The 16904-nt window shown below is 37.7% G+C and overlaps 1 protein-coding gene across 1 annotated transcript in view; it reads left to right on the top strand.

Annotated features, from left to right (window-relative positions):
- Positions 1-16904, top strand: part of LOC121856423 (Down syndrome cell adhesion molecule-like protein Dscam2) — a gene marked incomplete at its 3' end in the record, with an annotated part of 359709 nt that overhangs the window by 180543 nt on the left and 162262 nt on the right. The window contains exon 5 of the mRNA XM_042352021.1: positions 5692-5828. Within this exon, the coding sequence (XP_042207955.1) occupies positions 5692-5828 (137 nt within the window). The remainder of the gene's footprint in view (positions 1-5691; positions 5829-16904) is intronic.

Here is a 16904-nt window from a genome sequence, read left to right as displayed (position 1 = left end):
AGAGAGAGAGAGAGAGAGAGAGAGAGAGAGAGAGAGAGAGAGAGAGAGAGATAAACTTGATATTAAAATGAGACTTCAACCTCAAAAGGCTTTTTATTTTAACACAGGAGGATATAGAGGAATATGTTCTGTCTGAACTGCATAAAGGTTGAGTGTGGTGCCTTTGCCTAGGTGTGGGAGGAGGAGGTGGTGTAGAGGAGGGGGGGGGGGTGGAGGAGGGGTGGGGTGGGTGGGGGTGGGTGGGAGGAGGGGTGGGTGGGAGGAGGGGGTGGGTGGGAGGGGTGGGTGGAGGGTGGGTGGAGGAGGGGTGAGTGAGTGGGGGTGGGTGGAGGAGGGGTGGGTGGGTGGAGGAGGGAGGAGGGGTGGGTGAGGTAGTGGTGGGGGTAGGGAGGGGTTATGAAAGTTATCTCTACCTGGAGTTATTATGAATACACCTGAATATATAGTATTATTATGTTATTTTATGTAATTTGTTGATTAATAACAGGCCAAATTCGTATGTATGTATGTATGACTATCATTTTTAAGCGAGTGGATGGTCATTTAAATATCTCCAGTACTCACAACAATAAAAACATAAACGTGTATAAAACAAAACACAAATCGTATTTTTCTATGATGGCTACAAGGTTAAATACTCTTAATTATCTAATGTAATATCACTAATTAATTTTAAGGTATAATAAGGTCAATAGCTTTACGAAATTTATGTCACTTTGTTTTGTGTAGATGGGTGTTTTAAGTAAAGGAGCCTTGAGGGTGTAGGGGGGGATGGTTTTAGGTCGGGTGGTTTTATTTATCAGTGTAAGTGTGAATGGCAGTGTCAATTTAGTGTCAGTGTGTGTCAATATGTGGTTAAAGTCAGTGTCAAATGTCTGTCAGTGTCAATTTCAGTGTATCAGTGTCAAATGTCTGTCAGTGTTAATGTCCCTGCAGCTAATCCAGGCTATCACACAGCTGTAGGATGAAGGATACTCTCCTACTCCTACACACACTCCTGTCTCTGGTTACTCCCCGTCCTTCTACAACTCCTCCTAAGACCTGTATATTTATTTATCTTTTTCCTGTCTCTTGGGATCCAGTCGAGAATCACATTAATCTGTTTTACCAGCGTCAGTGCAGGCAGAAGACGGGCGAACGTTCATCTGGTGTAGCTTTTATAATCGGGTTGGATAGATAACGCCAGGCGATGTTGTTCGTTCACGCAGGCGCAAGACAATCATATTAATATTTTTATCATGGAAATTATAGCGTCTTGGGTGTTAGTATCAACATAATATTATATACAATATTTAATAAAAGACTAATTCATATAATCCTGTCCCACACCATCACAAAGAATTTAATTTGCCCTTCTAATTAGTTTGTATGATAAATGGCTAATTGTCTCATTTGCTTGGTTAATTAATCATATAAATGACTTGGGTTTTATGTAGATGAGTTCACACCATAATTATCATGTCCGGCTCGGGGGCTGTGACGTCATGTATAGTTTCACTGGAGGTCTCATGGCGGCGTTTTGTTTACCTTACAGCCAAGACGAAAAAACAGTATAATTTTCCTGTGGTAAATTTTGTTTCCTAATCTGAAATACAAATTAATGGTGCTTAATAATAACAGATAGATAGATAGATAATGTGGATCAGTCTTCTCTCATACGATGGATAATAATGTGGATAATACTTTGGGGTGGATAAGTGGATAATACTTTGGGGTGGATAATATTATGATCTGGATAATACTAGAGTGAGGGTAATATTGTGGTCTGGATAATACTTTTATTGTAATAGTGTGAATATGAGGTTAGGTTAGGTTAGGTTAGGTTAGGTTAAGTCTGACTGCTTTAGGTTATTTTATGTTAACAATGGTTAGATTAGGTTTAACTTAAGCTATTGTAAGTTTAATATAGGTTAGATTAGGTTTGTCTAAGAGTAGGTTTAACTACGGCTACATGAGCTTCAAGTACTGAATCAAGTAGGGTTAGGTTAGATATTAACTTAGGCCAAATTTATCTAAGTTAGGTCATGTTAAGTTAGTGGGAGTAATAAGCTTTGATGTTTTGTCATACAAACTAGTAAATATATAAAAAATAAAAAAAAAATAAAAATAAATAAATAAATGAATAAAATAAAAATAAATAAGTAAATAAAATAAAAATAAGTAAATAAATAAAACAAAAATAAATAAAATAAAAATAAATAAATAAATAAAATAAAAATAACTTAATAAATAAATAAAATCAAAATAAAATGTAAAGAAATTAAAAAATACAAAAATAAAATAAAACAAATTCCCTTATAAACGAACCAAGCTGATAGACTCGTTCCCTACTGAGCGGGGTGGTGGATCATGGCCGACCTACAGTACACAATAAGTTTCCCGTTGAAAATTAATCTCCTACGATACTGTTTTTGTAGTTTTGTTGTTGTCGTTGATTTTTGTTGATGCTTTGTTGTTGTTGTTCCTGGAAAGAAAAACAGACGTAGTGTGATCAACTGCCACCAGGGGTCACTAATCTCAGGCGTCTAGTTACAGTTAGTTACAGTTACGATCTTATGTTAATTAACCGCCGCCTTCCTTATATACCGTAACTTAAGTGAGCCAGTTAGTTGCGGTCTCACATCTCAAGTTAGAAAGAGAATGGAAAGTTTTGAGAATTTGAGATCAATACTTTTTTTTTTATTGATTCTTATTTATTTATTTGTTTATTTATTTATTTCGTTGGTTGGTTGGTGTTTTTATTGGGGGGAGGGGAATCGAGAATTTACGTCAAAGTTGAAATTTACGTCGAAGGAAGAGAATCAGACCATTGCTTAGAGAGGATCAAGAGAAATATTCCTTCTTGTAGGAATTGTTAATCAGGTCATGGCCACGTGGAAGAAAAATACACCAATTTAATCCACCCGACAGCTTCTCAATATCAGTTTCAGGAAAGCCTATAAATTCAAACCCATTTAAGTGAATTCCTGTGCAAATTGAACACATTTAGGCAAGTCTACACCATTCGTCTCAGCAGCTCTCTTGCGTGTGATAAACCCAGGGAAAGTGATTCTCAGAAAAAATACTAAATATCTCACCTAAATTTGAGATATAAACCATAATCATCCGTGATAGCTGTTCGTGATAGGGTAAACATGACACTTAAAAATACCATTGAAATTATAACACTGAGACTGCCATGACTATTAATTCTCATCCCTGTGTGATAAAAAAAAATAACATTCACTTAACAATAGACTGCGATAAACACCTATCTTAGCCTCAGTTAAGCGAGTTAGTGTGTGTGTGTGTGTGTGTGTGTGTGTGTGTGTGTGTGTAAATTAAATTCATTTAGTCAAGTCTACCCTAAAGCTCCACTATTCGTCTCCTCCGTTTTCTTCCAAGAGATAAGCCAGAAGGATGAGGAGCTGGTGGAAGACTCTTAAATCAATTTGCCGAGTCTTTATCTTGTTACCAACTTTGCAAACGCTGATTTCGGGGGTGAAGGTGGGTGGCTCGTGTCGTAAATTACCTTCCCACGAGTACCTGTGAGTGATTGGGATGGATGTGGTGAGGCAGGGAAGGAGGAAAAATAAGAAGGAAAAAGATTTACCTCTGAAGAACAATGAACGGACTTGCAGCTTTTTTCTTCGTTATATTTTCATGATCAATGGATTACTAAAAGATATATCTAACTGGTGTACTTTTAAGTTATGGGAGAAAAAATATATGGTGGTGTTAAAAGGATATCGAAATTACATTCAGGGGAGATTTGTATTATCTCAAAATACATTCACTCATCACATCAGTACGGACTCAAACCTAACATGATACGTACTCTCCTCTCTTAGATATGGACTCTGATACATTTTCCTATCTCCCATCTCTTACTTTACATGATACGTTCTCTCATCTCATAGTTACAGGAACACAATTCATCGTGGCATTCTTCGAGGCATGGAACCCCAGTGCTGTACAGAACTCTCTCCAGGGGTTGAAGATAAGATATGCAAGAGGGAGTGATTGACCTCTTTCCGGGGGTCTGGTGGACTCTGGGGCGTCTTATAGCTTCTGGCTCTTGGTAAATCCATGAGGAGAGAGAGAGAGGGGCGGGAAAGAGAGGGAGAGGGGGGAAAGGGAGAGAGAGGGGAGAAGAGAGAGATAGAGGAAGGAAAAAGAGAGAGAGAGAGAGAGAGAGAGCTACCATCATTACCATAATAACTTTCAGGCAGCACAGCGTCTCTCTCTCTCTCTCTCTCTCTCTCCCTCTCATCACTCTGTAAATACTTGTTGTCGCTGTTAAGTCAATATATACATTGAAACATCCAGAGAATACAAAATACAGATTAAAACTTGATAACACATAGATACAAAATAAAACGTCATAATACAGTACACAAAATACAAACTAAAATACGAAAAGAAACAAAATACAAAATAAAATATCAAAGTTACAGTAAAATTGTTGAATTATTAAGTCATAAACTTCCTTAGTAATGAGATGCATGAGTGAATTACCGAGAAGAAGATCAGGAAGACGACTGTTTACGTAAATGTTGACACAGTTTGTAAATATTAGGAGAAATTCTCAAGTTCTTAACAAAAAGAAATTAATTACGCGATAAGAGCAGCATTTATTTGTTATATTTGAATCCGTTGTTATGTTTGTTATTGACCCACGGAATGTTTTTGTTTGTTATTGACGCGCAGAATGTTTGTTATTGACGCACGGAATGTTCTTGTGTTTGTTATTGACGCACGGAATGTTTTTTTGTTATTGACGCGCAGAATGTTTGTTATTGACGCACGGAATGTTCTTGTGTTTGTTATTGACGCACAGAATGTTCTTATGATGTTATTGACGCGCAAAATGTTCTTATATTTGTTAGTGACGCACAGAATGTTTTGTTATTGACGTGCAGAATGTTCTTAATTGTTTTGTTATTGACTATACGACTCTCCCGCCCAAACGTTGTCCATTCTAGTAAACAATAAATATTTTAATGCCTTTAACTTTTAACGGTGAAATCTGATTTTCTCGCTTCAATTTTCGCGTCAGAATTTGATTTATTGTCTGCGTCTGTTTACATACATGGCCGTGTTAACCGGAAGTGTACATCACAGGGAGGGAAAATAGTGAACAGTCACAATAGTTAAGTCACGTATGTTACAACTATGAAATAAGAGTAACTACACTTAATTTACAATTATGATGCAAGAGAATAACTTCACATTAACTTACAACTATGAAGCAAGAGAGTAACTTCACGTGAATTAAATATACAATAGGGAAAAAAAGTTACAAGTTTCCATTTCCTATTACTGGGAGGTCAGGGGGTTGGTGTATAGTTCCTGTATAGTTCCTGTATAGTCCCTGTATAGTTTAGCCGCCATCTTTATGTAATCTTGAATGTCGAGAAGAATCTTATTAAGTGTAACGTGTAACAGAAATGATAAGAGACACCCCTACCTTATGTTACTTAAGGTATAAGTAACCCTGACCTTGTGTTACTTGAGGTATAAGTAATACTCCACCTTGTGTTACTTGAGGTATAAGTAACACTCCACCTTGTGTTACTTGAGGTATAAGTAACACTCCATCTGGTGATACTTGAGGTATAAGTAACACTTCACCTTGTGTTACTTGAGGTATAAGCAACACTCCATCTTCTGTTACTTGAGGTATAAGTAACACTCCATCTTGAATTACAGGGAGGTGTTGCCCAATGGATCCTTGTGGGTGGCACCAGCTACGCCAGGCGGAGGTCATCTCACCCGCTCGACCTACCGCTGCAAGGCTGCCAACCCTACCGGCACCGTCATCAGCAGGACTACCACCCTCACCACAGGTAAGTACAATAGTGACGTCATAGGAGAATGTCAATATCTCTATACGTATTTCCGGTAAAATATATTGATGTACATTTATTCCACTGGTGTTGTAGACAAGATATAATCAGAGTCCAGTTGGTGACGCTGTTATATTCTGGAAATGGTGAGATTAAGACATAGTTTGAACCTACATTATACATAGTTTGAACCTACATTATACATAGTTTGAAACTACATTATACATAGTTTGAACCTGCATTATACATAGTTTGAACCTACATTATACATAGTTTGAACCTACATTAACTTTAGTTCTTGTGTTGTCTTGTGTTGGGTTAGTATGGACGCAGCTAACTATTTCACTTAAGGTATGAGAAATAGATGATAAACAGTATAGCGTCCAAATTGCCATGAAAAAAGTACTGGACCATTATTTCAAATGTTCTTTCCTCCTCTGTTACGAGAGAAAGTTAAGGGAGGAAGCAGCTTTAAAAATCCCGACCTACGGTTAGGTTAGGTTAGGTTAGGTTCTGACAGTCAACATAAAGGTTCCTCATAGTTCTTAGTTGTTCCCTCCGGTAAAGCAAGAACAAAAATTCCCCTTTGAATAACATTATTTACGTCCGTCCGTCTGTATGTCTGTTCGTGTATGAAATGTCGTAGGGATTTTATTTATATTTGCTGTAAAATTTGAGGACCACACTATGAGTTCAGACATTTTTTTTTTATCTAGAATTAAATATGCTAGTTTGGCGGCCATTTTTGTTTATTTTTTATTTTTTATTTATTTTTTTTAGAAACAGCGACTGAGGTTTGAAATAATATTGTTGTATATTACTTATTCTTGTTGTTACTAAGAAAAAAAAATACTTTAATGATAGAGTGATGTGTCTGAAATTATGTATTGTATTATGTCTAACAGGTGTGAAATAATCAACGATGTAATGAACTAAGGTGTAATTTTTTTTAGGTCGATTTTATAACCAAGTATTATCGTTTGGCTTACAGTCCAGTATACAACACGTCTAACACAATCAGTAAGACGTATGTAATGTGTGTGTGTGTGTGTGTGTGTGTGTCCGGGTCATCAGCGAACCAAATCAGAGAGAAAAGACAATATCAGTTTTAATGTTTTTTTTTGTTTGTTTGTGTTTGGCGACTGAACAAGTTTAGTCATGTTGAGTAATAAAAGTGTTGAACATTCTACAAAAAATTATCGAATTTTTGCGCGTTTTGTTTGAGACCAAAGGTTAAAAAAAACAGGGAAAAAAAAACCCAGACTATTGTTTTTTGTTGTTATTTTTCCCCGCTTGAATAACACGTCAACAAAGTGACTTCTCTTCTTTTACTGAGAGGGGAAATGAACCAAAATATATATTACCTGTATATACAAGACTACAAGCTGAGAACACACTACCCAAGTAGACATGTTCTTGTGTAAATCAAAACCCCGATAGTTAAAATTTTTGGTTTCACTTCCTTTTTAAAATATTCGGTTGATATTTATTCAGTAAATTTATCATATACGTTTACATGGGTTGAGAAAGTGTACATAGTGTAGACAATAGCAAAGACAGTCTAAGAAGATTTATAAAGGTGTATTGACGTTTAGGTTCCTGCGTGTTTTTTTTCTGGATCTGTTATATTTTTGGGTTCACCTGATGATTAGTCTCCCAGCTTATTTTCACCTTTATATTAACCACCCCAATGCTAACCTAACCTAAAACCTAACCTAACCCTCAGATAGCATTAAGGTGTTTAATCATCAGGTGAAATAAGCTGGGGTGGCTAATCTTCATGTGATTTTTTTTTATAGTTGTATCATGTCATATGTTAATAAAAATAATAATAATAGTAATAATAATAGACAGTTTTAGAAGCTTTTATTAGTTGAAGATAAAATATTTTGTAGTGAAATTTGTTCCTCGTCCAAGAATCTTTTTTTTTTTCTGGTCATGGCAAAATTGTGTGTTCTTGGGGACACTGTTGATATTTTTATGGAATTCAATTCGAGTTCTTTTCTTCGTCACCCAAAAAAAGGTGTGGGTAAATTTCAATTCCCCTGTGTGTGTGTGTGTGTGTGTGTGTGTGTGTGTGTGTGTGTGTGTGTTTCATGCTATTCAGTATTAAAATATTAAGTACTTCCAAATTAAACAGTGTGAAAGGTAATGGATGACAGAGATGATCGAGGCGTCGTTCGATGATGTGCGAGGAAGGAAGTGACTCATTTATGGAAAAGATAGGATGGGGGTGGGCATGTGATCCTCTCTCAGGTGGGAAGGGCCGCACTGCACCTCCACCTCCTCAGCAGTTCCCTCACGTGTGAACACAGGATCAGAAGCTCTCAAAACTCAACTGAGGAAGGACATCAATATCCCGCCATCCAGCCATTCTCTAGGAATTCTTATTCGAAGCTTCGTTTGGCGAGTCGAGACGAGGTCGACCCAAGAGCCGTTGGGTGGTGGTGAAGTTCTTGCTTGACAGGAACAATATCCATATTATTTTTTTATACTTTAATTTTTATTTCGCTGTTTTTGTACATTTATAGCGCCATGTATCCGACGAAACCTTAATTACTGTGTTTTAGTTCAGGTTGGTCGTCTGTCCTTCAGAAAACTTTACCTCGTATGGAGATTTTGTGAGTAAGATTTTATCAGTCTTATTCAGTACAAGTATTTAGCGAAATGACATTATTATTCTTATTTATACTGAATGGTCATGTTTTTTTATATTTTCTGAAATGCGATGATTTTTAATACTTAGTTAAACGTCATAGAGATGATTATGATCTCGCATGTTTTACTACCATTTGATATTCGTGTTTTATATCCCGTCTGTGTTTTATATTGGTTAGAAACTTTTCCTGAATATTTACTTAAATGACATACAAGAAATTTATAAATCTAGAAGTTTTCATTTTCTAGTTACATTCACCCCAATATTAGTTAACCCCGTTTAAAGGAATTATCCATATTATAATTTATTTGGAGCCGAGTTCAATAAAGATAATAGGAATTTATTCGTATTCAGGATATGTTGAAAATTTAGGAGGGTTAATAACTTCTTTCGTCTATATTCTCAACCTAACCTAACCTTAATTCAGAATTCACATCCCAGAGTCTACGCTTAATATATTTTTATTCTCTGGCTGTTGGGAGACGAAAGTGAAAATTAATCTGCCACTGTAACTTTTAACATCCGATAATTGAATTACTCCCGTAGCACACACACACACACACACACACACACACACACACACACACACACACACACACACACACACACACCTTTCACCAAGAGTATTACCCACGTGACATTCTTCTCCGCTTACCACTTTTTCCTTCTCCTCTTTCCTCTACTTCTTTTCTCTACTTCTTTCCTCCTCCTCTTTCCTCTTTCCTCTTCCTCCTCCTCCTTTTCTCTCTTCCTCTTCCTTTTCTCTCCTACTTGTACTCCTCCTCCTCTTCCTCCCTACCTTTACGATTAGTTTATTTCCCCCTTCCCTTCCCTCTTTCCCTTGCTTTTAATGTCTTTCCTTCTCCTGCCATCATCGCCTTTGTCTCTCATCCCCTCTCGCTAATATCCTACCTCTCTCTTACAACTCATGTTTCACGTTTCATTTGATAATTCATTCTCCCTCTCTCTATCTCTCTCTCTCTTCGTTATCTCAATTTCCCTTCTCCACACCCTACAAATTTTCCATCTTTCATTATTCCTTATTTATTAGTTCCCGTGTGCCTCTATCTCTGTCGATCATCAGGACGTAACGAAATGTAAATAGTTACACTCAGGAACTCTCCCCTTCACGCCTCACTAACTTCCTTTGTGTTATAGTACTGATTATTTTTACTCTAGGATCCTCATTGGTAGCATTTTGTGTCAAGTAGGTCTTACTGTCGTCAAATTTAGTTTATGTATACTGCCTGTCCTAAGCGCTAAGACTAAACAAATAGCTATGTATATTGTTTGTGATAAGGCCTAAAACAACAGATAATTATGTACTGTATACTGTCCGTGTCAAGGCCAAAGATATAAGAGCCACAACTATGTATACTCCCCGTGATAGGGCCCAGCTATGTATACTTTTCGTGTCAAGGCCAAAGATATAAGAGCCACAATTATGTATACTCCCCGTGATAGGGCCCAGCTATGTATACTTTTCGTGTCAAGGCCAAATAAGACTTAACACATAGCTATGTATACTCCCCGTGACGACCCAGCTATGTATATACTCTCTGTCCAGGCACCAACATCTCTTAGTCACTATGATGAGGATAATATTATTGGTCTGGGTGCAAATTTATAGACGACTCCTTAATTACGGAATATAATCAAGGGTTAGGGTCGATGTCTTTATTAGCCGCCATCTTGGTGTCGTAGCATCAGAGTTCGGAAGCATCTTTCTCAATGACTTCTCCTACAGGCTCCTGAAGGTGGGATGAACGCTGGAGATTTATTTGTTTTAGATTGGAATTTGTAGGTTGTTATGGATTGTTTAAGGTCTATTATTGATTTACTTCTGGACAGTTTTGGAGTAAAGTTTTGATTTTTCTTAAGACTGCTTCATCGTTATTCCTCTGTGTAAAGGGGTTAGGTTAGGTTGGGATGGGTTAGGTTAGGTTGGGATGGGTTAGGTTAGGTTAGCTTGATTCCCTCAGCAGTCGTCAAGGCTGTCTGTTTGGCTGTTTTTTTTTAATATGACTTTACGCTACAACTAAGAAGAAAAACCTTGTTATGAATGTCGTTAAGTACCATAAGATATAAAACGAGATATGTTTTTTTTTTAAGATAACTAGTTGGATTCATTGTGTTATCTTTAGTTGAGGGGACCATGGATGTAGTAGGGTGGAGGAGATGGAGCAAGATAACTAGACATATTGTAATAAACACAACAATATAACTACACCGTCTTACACTCCACCTCACATTTGTTAAGTAACTTCCAAGTAAAACATTAAAATAACTGTGATAATATCCTTGTGTTCTTATGCCAACAAAGCAATGACTATTATCTTCTGTAAGCCTTTCCTCTCCTTCTTTCCTCCATTTCTTTCTTCTCTCTCTCATTATCATCATCCCCCGTCCTATTATTCTACCTTCTTTTATTTTCTCTTCTACCTCCCCTGCCTCCTTCTTCTTCTTCCCCCATCTCCTTCTTTTGTTCTCCATTACGTATCTTGTGACTCGCCTGCTGACGTGGTGGCTCTTCTCTTTGCTCCTGAAGACGTACACCCCAGAATAAGTCCAGTTCTTCTACAGGTTCTCCATTATCACCCATTATTTTCACCAACTCCTGGAAACTCTGTAACACGTGTGGCGTACTTAATAACGACACTACTTCCCGTATTGGTTCATTTTTCTTCACTCATTTCGTAAAATATTGATCCTTGTTCACTCGTTCTCTCCCTAAAATCATTGTTCCTGTTGTTTCTCTTTTTCATACGTCCCTAAAAAGGCATGAAACTTTCCCATTAAATCACACACTCATTGTCACGGCATCAGTCATATCCAGAGTTACTGACCTGTACAAAAAAAAACAAAAAAAAAACATTGCCAGTGCGAGCAATAAAGTGTCTGGCGTTCACCTCCACACACAAAGATCAAGCTCGTATAGCCTGTGCCACACAAACCTTCTCTTAGGTTTTGTGTACAGTGGTGCTGCTCTGGACACCTTACCCTCTGCATTCTGAAAAAAAATATACACTTGCTTTATATCCCATGAGCCAGGAGGCCTATCTACCCCAAGACCCAGTAGGCCCTCCTTCCCCAGATTCAAGAGGTCTTAGTCCCCCAGGATTCAGGGGGCCTACCTCACCAAGACCCCAAATCTCACTGGTCCCTTCTTCCCTAAGACCCAACAGACTTTCCTCCTCCAAGTCCCAGGGGGCCCTCTTCTCTTAAGTCCCAAGGGGGCGTTTTTCCCTCAAATCCTGTGGAGGGGGGCTTCCTCCTGAAGACCCAAGGCCCCCCCCCCCGCCACCAACACCGAGGGCCCACTATCCATCAGGCAGTTTGTCAGCGTCACCAGCAGCCGGTAGCTGGTTGGGTCGGTTAGATAAAAAACAGTTTTTGTCGTCATTATATCCTATAAGAATAATCAATCACGTTTTCCGTTCCGCCTCAAGATGTTTAACTATATTTTTTTTTTCCAACAAATTTGAAAATCAGATCGTGTACATAGACTAACCTCGTCCACTCTATTTTTTGGGTTGTTTCAAGAAATATTTTTTGGGGGATAATTTATTTTGTTATTTTTAGCAAGTCTTCAGTAGTGTTTGTGTATGGGTTATAAATTTATTATTTCTTGGTTGTCTTATGTACAGTAGTCGCTTTTGTCTGTCTGTCTGTCTGTTTGTTTGTGTTTGTCTTTATTTGTTTGTGTGGCTGCTATGTCTTTATCTGTCTGCCTTTGTATGTGTGTATGTATGAGTTTGTTTGTGTATTTCACTGTGTCTGTATGTATCTATGTATGTGAGTGTTTGTGTGTACGTTTATATAGTGTATTATATTCAAGTGATCTGAACTCTTAATATTTCGTTTTTTACCATTTTATTTTCACGAATGCGTAGTAGTAGTAGTAGTAGTAGTAGAAAGGAAAAGGCTAGTAGTAGTAGTAGAAGTAGAAGACAAAGTAGTAGTAGTAGTAGTAGTAGGAAGGAAAAGGCTAGTAGTAGTAGTAGAAGTAGAAGACAAAGTAGTGGTAGTAGTAGTAGTAGTAGGCAGGAAAAGGCTTGTAGTAGTAGTAGTAGTAGTAGAAGTAGAAGACAAAGTAGTGGTAGTAGTAGTAGTAGTAGGCAGGAAAAGGCTTGTAGTAGTAGTCGCAGATATTGACTTGGAGGCAACAGTCACTGAATGCCGCATAGATCAGCGGCTTAACTAACTCAACACAGCTAGGGTGGCTACTTTTGTTTTAGTCATTGAATTTTGAGGTAAAATAGAATGGCGGCGAAGGTTTGATTATTGGGGGAGGCTGGAGGCCACGTTTATAAAAATACTAGTAATAGTAGTAGTAGTAGTAGTAGTAGTAGGAGGGAGGAAAAGGATATTTTTAGAGCCCTGTGTTGACCCATAAAAGGTACACGCTGGCCCGCTACTGCCCGGAGCTCTTTGATACTCGTTAAAAAATATCCAGGTTTTTGGGCTCCTGTCTTGCTGTGAATATTGATTCGATTTTGTTTATCCAGTTTAGGGATAACGGTACAGGTAGAGGAACAATAGTATAGGTAGAGGAACAACAGCACAGGTAGAGAGGAACAACAGTACAGGTAGAGGAACAACAGTACAGGTAGAGGAACAACAGTACAGGTAGAGGAACAACAGTACAGGTAGAGGAAGGAACTTGGCCAGTAAAGCACATAACCCAATTTATGTAGTCCGGTACCCGCGTGGGATCGAACCAACACCCTTTAGAACAGGAAGCTAGTGCTGTGTCCACTCGTCCTACGCACTTTACAAATACAGTAACTCTTGTTTTAAGTTTGTTTGTTACTTCGGAAATAAACGAGAATTGAATGAAACAAGGAAACGTGACCTCAGTACACACTATGATTAAACTTAAAACTTTAGTCTATGCTGAAAATTTGAACAAGAGAAAACGGAGATTAGTGGCTTATAGAAAATGTGAATTTCTTCTCTTGTATGACTTTCCACACCTACCTCTCACCCCTACTCATACCGTCCATCCCCTTACCCACACCTATGTATTTCCCCTTCCACCCCTCTTCTTTTTCTTTCATTCTTTCCCTTTTTTTCCCCCATCTTTCATTTTCTCTCTTTTTTTTTCTCTCTATCTCTGTCTCTTTTTTCTCCAAGTCTGTCCCTATCTCTGTCTATCTGTCTACTACTAGTGTTGTAGCTTGGCCGAATAGCAAGACTAATTTTTCCAGCGTGTATTTCCCGAAGGAGTCCGCAGAGGTTATTGTCAGTGAGATGAAAGGTTGTGTGTGTCGCTACTTGCACAAATCTTTTAATCCGGGGTGTAATATACGGTAGGTCAGGTGTGTGTGTGTGTGTGTGTGTGTGTGTGTGTGTGTGTGTGTGTGTGTGTGTGTGTGTGTGTGTGTGTGTGTGTGTGTCTGTGTGTGTGTGTGTCTGTGTGTGTGTGTGTCTGTGTGTGTAGAAAAGAGATGAAAATGTGTTGCTGTGTTTCCCTTCCTTCCCTCACACACCTGATAGGTAAATTAAAGTATTTGCTCGTGTATCTTGGGGAAAATATTTTAACTTTTTTGATAACTAATGGAGTAATTCTTTCATGTAATGACTCGAACTTTTAGGTAAAGATAGGACTAAAGGGGGGGGGTGGAGATAATTACCATCGTACAGAGAAGTGTTGGCTCTCTCTCTCATTATGACATCGGTCTTTCTGTTCGTTCGTCTGTGTGTTTGCAAAATTTATCCTCGTTTCAGACCTGATTCTTGCATTCATGAAATTATTTTGCCTGAAACCACAGTGGCTGAGTGGATACAACGCTTGTCTCTGTGCTAGGGTCCATGGTTCGAGCTCGGAGCACCCTTAGCACACCCAACTGTGGAAGGGTACTTAGCTTTACAGTTTGGGAGGTGAAAGCGGGTGATTACACTTTCCTTGTGTGTGTGTACAGAAGGCTTAGTATACAGTGTGCTCCTCCCACACTGCCCCACACGACATCTTATTTAAGACTGTGTCAAATGTCAGTTTTAGTCAGAGAAGCGTCAAGTGCAGTTGTTCTCTCGTATATAAAGGGAGGTCTGGTGGACGTACAAAGCACAGGTATGATATTGTGTTAGATACCTTGTGCCAAAGTATGTTGTTTGTACAGATTAATTTTACCTTTGTTGATAGTGATAATATATTTATTTTATTCCTTATATGACATGATATAACTATATAATGTTTCACGGGTATTTTGATAATTATTCAGAGTTTTCAGTGATAAGGAAATGTAAATTAAAATCATCTTCACGAATCCAAACCCTGCCCGCCATCCGTTACCGTGGCAGGACTGTTAATTAATATAGTCACCCCTGGGGGACTGTCTCATATCGTCGTTTTCTTTGGCGGCCGAAAAATCTTGGTTATCATTGCGCAAACTGTTACCATGACAACTATTGGTCAATATTAATGCAATTTTTACTAAAGGTTTATCTTATGGACCTTGTTATATGTTGATCAAAATTACCAAGTTTAGTGACACTGCCATTCCACTGTCGAATAATATCCTCAGGGTTTTCCTATTACACATAACTACATTAACGTACGTGTGTGTGTGTGTGTGTGTGTGTGTGTGTGTGTGTGTGTGTGTGTGTGTGTTATACAGTTACACACTAACCTCTTCTCCTCATCCTTGGAGAAACAAGACTAACCAAAATACATAGAATTGTTCCCTTTAAATATTACAGTATAACCCACAACCCACTTCTGTATCACTAAATTTACCCCATAACACCAATCACATATCAATTCCTGTATTATGTAATTATTTCGGGTATAATACAGAGGGACTACAGCGACACCGCCGTATTACATGGCCGAACCTTCTGTACCGGTTAATAAATAATCGACGTTTGTGAATAAAGAAACAAAGTAATGTGGTCACTGGTGCATCTCTCTCGTACGTCTAATTGAAGGATTATTTAGGGAAGCGGAATGGATAAAACTCGCCACGATAAACACATTTGCATATTATTAAACTGTAAAATGGATGTGTAAGTTTATGTGATGTTGTGGTGGTGTATGTGACGCTGTGATGTATTTTGTGGTGATGTTTGTGATGTGGTGATGTATGTGACGCTGTGATGTATTATGTGGTGATGTGGTGATGTATGTGACGCTGTGATGTATTATGTGGTGATGTATGTGACACTGTGATGTATTATGTGGTGATGTATGTGATGTGGTGATGTATGTGACGCTGTGATGTATTATGTGGTGATGTATGTGATGTGGTGATGTATGTGACGCTGTGATGTATAACGCTTGTATGTGAGTTTTATGTGAGGCTGATGTATTGTATATGATGAGAAGACCGACTGTTGTACTCCATAATAATAATAACAAAACTACTACTACTACTACTACTACTACTACTACTACTATTAATAATAATAATAATAATAATAATAATAAAACAAATAATGATAATAATAATCTTAAAAATAATTATACAGGTAACTATAATGTATTACAGGTGCGTCCTTACCTAAACGTTCTCGAATTTTACCAAATGTCCAAAAGTTTCATTCACAATACTGTTTTTTTTTTCCTAATATATAGACAAATTTTAAAACTTCATCCTTGCCAGAGTTTCCTTATTTTCCCACAAGGGGTAACTTTTTTTTTTTGCCGTCAGATATTTTGCAATATATTTATTTATTTATTTATTTGTTATTTATTTATTTTTTACCTATTTTATGTTTTAGTTTTCCTCAGGTTTATTTTTTTAAAGGTGTAAACATGTAATTATGGTCGCCGGAAACTTTTCTTCCTCTGTAAACAAACTTTTCAAAACTTTTCAAAACTTTTACAAATTATTACATAAACATAAAAATTTAATATTATGAAGTGGAGAAAACATTGTCAGGTGAAGTTAATCTTGACGTGAAGAAGTTAAGCCTAATTTTGACCGTATAATCGTGATGTTTGGGGGAAGGGGTCATAAAGGCGTCTCCAAGAACAAATAACATTGATGAGTCTTTACCTTGATGCTGTTCCGTTACGCTCCCCGAAGTTGTAGTGATAATAATAATAAGAAGAAGATTAAAAGAAGGAGGAGGAGGAGGAGGAGAAGGAGGAGGAGGAGGAGAAGAAGGAGAAGAAGAAGGAGAAGAAGAAGAAGAAGAAGAAGAAGAAGAACTTTGGTCGACCTTTGCTATACAGGGTGTCAGTGTGCTCGGGAAGGAGAGAGAGAGTAAGGTTAGACAAGATAATGAAGGGAAAGTGAAGAGCGGTGAAAAATACTGTATTGTCTGGATGGGTAAAAGTATAATATACCTTCTAATGAATACTAAAAATTATAATATCACCAAATTGAACATTGAAATCAGATACACCCCCCCCCCCTTCAAAGCCGCTTGCCATTTTAGACCAAAAGAAACTACACACACTGGAACATTAT

The sequence above is a fragment of the Homarus americanus genome, unplaced genomic scaffold (genome assembly GCF_018991925.1).
Source record: "Homarus americanus isolate GMGI-L3 unplaced genomic scaffold, GMGI_Hamer_2.0 scaffold10853, whole genome shotgun sequence".
Taxonomy (NCBI): domain Eukaryota; kingdom Metazoa; phylum Arthropoda; class Malacostraca; order Decapoda; family Nephropidae; genus Homarus; species Homarus americanus.
Note: the sequence above shows the minus strand (reverse complement) of the source record. Positions and strands in the feature narration are given on the sequence as shown.